The sequence below is a fragment of the Malus domestica genome, chromosome 06 (genome assembly GCF_042453785.1).
Source record: "Malus domestica chromosome 06, GDT2T_hap1".
Taxonomy (NCBI): Eukaryota; Viridiplantae; Streptophyta; class Magnoliopsida; order Rosales; family Rosaceae; genus Malus; species Malus domestica.
Genome location: NC_091666.1, coordinates 7,547,932 through 7,551,584, shown reverse-complemented (window position 1 = coordinate 7,551,584; position 3,653 = coordinate 7,547,932). Strand labels below are relative to the sequence as shown.

Sequence of the window (3,653 nt, the reverse complement as noted above, 5' to 3'; positions counted from 1 at the left end):
AAGTTTTCTCACTTCATTGCACTCTCTCATCCATACACTGCAGCTAGTGGAGCCCACCTATTTGTGGAACATGTGTTTAAGCTTCATGGCATGCCCTCTAATATAGTCAGTGATCGAGACTCCGTGTTCCTCAGTCAATTTTGGCAAGAATTCTTCAAGTTGCAGGGCTCTAAATTGAGCATGAGTTCTGGATATCATCCCCAAAGTGATGGGCAAACCGAAGTCATAAACAGGTGCTTAGAAACATACTTGAGGTGTTTTGTGGGATATCAACTGATGTGAGAATTACTTGACACACAAATTAAACCCTATTGATGACAATTGTAGTAATGATGCAAGTAGGGATCGTTCTAGACCGGGGATTAACTAGGGATGCTAATCAACAAATATAAGACTCAAGAATATAAGAAGAAACTTAAAAACACAAAAGTAGGTTTTAAAACACTAAACTAGACTCAAAGAGTTCAAAACACTTTAAGGCACAAACTAAACAAACTTAAACACACTTCGATACAAGAAAGTAAATGGGAGGTATTGGTTTGGATGAGATTGAGATAACAACAAAAAGTAAAACTAAATAGATGGTTGATGGATTAGCTAGAGATCCATTCTTCACACATGACACACTTGTACATGAATTGATTTCCAATTGCTTTTCAATAGATTATGAAACTCAACACCCCAGATTAACCGTGATGCACTAATTAATTCTCAGATTTTCCTTGATTTATTGAATTGGATGAATGCATACGACAATCCAAATTATTCTCCAAAAGTCCTCTACATGAATGCATAATAGAGATACAATTAAAGATCATTACGTTCTATGAAAATCATAAGTGTTAACGAGGCATTCGTAACTATGAATGCATGATACGTTTGCCAAGAATTCAATTAACGCGATTGTGACTAGCAACCTTCACTACCAATGAATATAAACTTGTAACGATTAGGTGAAACTCATTTATATCCTAGCATCAAATTCATGCATGAAAACTAAGTATGCATCCTTAATCAACATACAAGAATTAGTTTTGAAGAAAGTAGTTAATTGAATTGCATTCACAACTTATTAAATCACAATTGGAAGAAATCAATTCATATCTCAAACATGTTCATGGCTTCGAACTTCACCCTAGCTAAGTAAGGGTTTAGTTCCTCATACTTGCAATTAAACAAAAACAATTGATATTAAACATAGAGAAACAAAGTAGAAGACACCTAGAATGCTCCAACAACTCCAATGGAATGGCTAGCACAACTCCAAGCACTCCTCCTTCTTTGCAAGCCTTGGAACTAATGGAAATGTGTATGAATGGCTGTGTGTCATCCTTGAAGGCTGAATGGTGCTTATATAGAGGTTGGAAATGTCAAGCAATTGCAAGGTAATGGACAAGGGAAAAAAAACCCACGGCAATGAAGGAAGATGCTGCCAGCTTTTTGCCTTGTGTGTGTGTGCTGTCTTTGTGCTCTTTCCACCTAGAAATAATCATGCCAAAGCCACCCAAAGCTATAAGTGGGAGACCAACAAGAAATCCACTTCATAGTGGTCCAATTTCCTTGCTTTTCTGCTGTCCATTCACTCCCCTTGTTTTATTTCTTTTCTTTTGTTTGCTTTCAATTCCAATCTGCAAGTTGTCGTCAGCTAGACCTTCCCTTACTCAAATGCCTATAACTTCTTCTAGAAAAATGATATTAACAATCCGCGAAATGTTCTAGAAAATAGACATCTGTAGCTTTCCAAGCATATAAGGCTCATTCTCTAATTCATTCTGAGCTGTTCGTAATTTGCTCCCAAAGTCAGCTGATCAAAGTTGTAGAAATCTGCCAACTCCATTCCATTGCCGTGTGTGTGTGTTTGTGTTGTCATCATCACTTCCCACTCTTCCATGCTTTAATTTCTGATTCCTTGCTGCCCATGTGGTGTGTGTGTTGCTGTTTTCTTTCCTTCTTGCTGCCCATGTGGTGTTTATACTTGCACATGCATGTTCTTCATCCATTTAGCTAGCAATAAACACATTTTCTGCCATCACATGGCAGCTATGATGTTTGAAGTTGTAGGCCAACACTTTGCACACACACATGTAGATTTCTAGCCCATTGAATCATCAAATTCGTCCATCCTCATGTCTCCATGTTTGCACCATCCAATCTTGGCCCAAAAATGCTCCAAAGTGCTCCAAAATGCATCTTCTTGCATCCTTGGCCCATAGAACCTACAAACACACAAAAATGGCTTAAACTACTAACATAACTAAGAACTAAGAACATAAATGCACGAAAACAAACATACTAAGTCGCATAAATATGCTCCTATCATCAACCAAAGAAGTGGGTGAATTGGCTTCCGTGGGCCGAATGGAGTTATAATACCTCATACCATACATCTGCCAAGCTCACTCCATTTTAGATTGTGTATGGTACTCCTCCTCCACTTGTTATCACCTATGAACGGGGCACGGCTAAACTGGAAGTTGTGGAGCAAGCTTTATTGGAACGAGATCAGATGCTTGCATTGCTGAAATCCAATCTGGTGTGGGCTCAAACCCAAATGAAGAATCAGGCTGATAAACATCGCACAGAGAGGGAGTTTACAGTGGGAGATTGGGTGTTCTTGCGGTTGATACCTTATCAGCTGCAGTCATTAAATTCCCATACCTTCCACAAGTTACATCCTAAGTTCTATGGACCATTTGAAGTGGTGGAAAGAATGGGCAAGGTGGCTTACAAACTCAAGCTTCCTGAGGGCACCAAAATACATCATGTTTTCCATGTGAGTTGTTTGAAGAAAAAGGTGGGTTCTCAGATCATTCCTATGGCTGCTTTACCAGAGCAAGTCACGGCTGGTTTGGAAGTGAAGAAACCACAAGAGGTGCTGCAGAGGCGTATATACAAGAAGGGTGATGTTGCGGGAGTCCAAGTCTTGGTGTTGTGGGAGGGTTGTCGGACAAGGAAGCTACCTGGGAGGACTATGATGAATTCATTGCCAGATTTCCCAACTTTGTTTTTTAAACCTTGAGGACAAGGTTGTTCTCCAAGGGAGGGGTAATGATATGAATATAATAAGTGATAGGTTAAGTCACTTAGTAGAAGTAATATCAGGGTTAGTCCTTAAGTGGGTGATTAGTAGTTAAGTAGTGACATGTGGTATTAGTTGATCTGAAAAGATGTATTAAAGGCTCACATGGAGCTTGTGCGATCCGAGTTGTAATTGAAATAAAAAATTATCAATTGAAAATATTGGGCTTCGGCTCCCCTTTCCTCTCTATATCTTTCCCCGCCATTGTTCCCCTCTCTATCTGAGCTACTTGCAGGTTTGAGATAGGGATCCGGAGTTGGTCTTTATCAGAGAAAGGAAGGAGGGAGGGTTTCTTCAATTTGAACCTTAAACCTCTACAAACCCTAATAACCGTAATCAAAAGCTGAATTGGCGACTTTGCCATCGGATTCTTCGTTTTGGCAGTTGTACATTTCAGAAGAAAACTAATGAAAAGAGTTTCAAATTTTTGCATTTTAATAAAAAATTATCCACTAATTTTAGGGAACTTTAACGAAAAGCTCCTCATACTGTTCATTTTAACGAAAAATCACATATTTACACTAAAAAGTCAATCCTGGTCATTTTACTCTTTATTTTGTCCTTATTGTTAAAA

The 3,653-nt window shown here is 38.7% G+C and overlaps 1 protein-coding gene across 1 annotated transcript; it reads left to right on the top strand.

Moving 5' to 3' along the window:
• The first annotated feature begins 2,506 nt into the window (after window positions 1-2,506).
• On the top strand, window positions 2,507-3,019 carry LOC139196762 (uncharacterized). Its single transcript, XM_070823103.1, has one exon. The coding sequence runs from the start codon at window positions 2,507-2,509 to the stop codon at window positions 3,017-3,019; it is 513 nt and encodes a 170-aa protein (XP_070679204.1).
• Window positions 3,020-3,653: the final 634 nt, after the last annotated feature.

What these genes read in the sequence shown, in the direction of transcription:
- LOC139196762 (XM_070823103.1), top strand. Translation starts at nt 2,507, where the DNA reads ATGCTTGCATTGCTGAAATCCAATCTGGTGTGGGCTCAAACCCAAATG.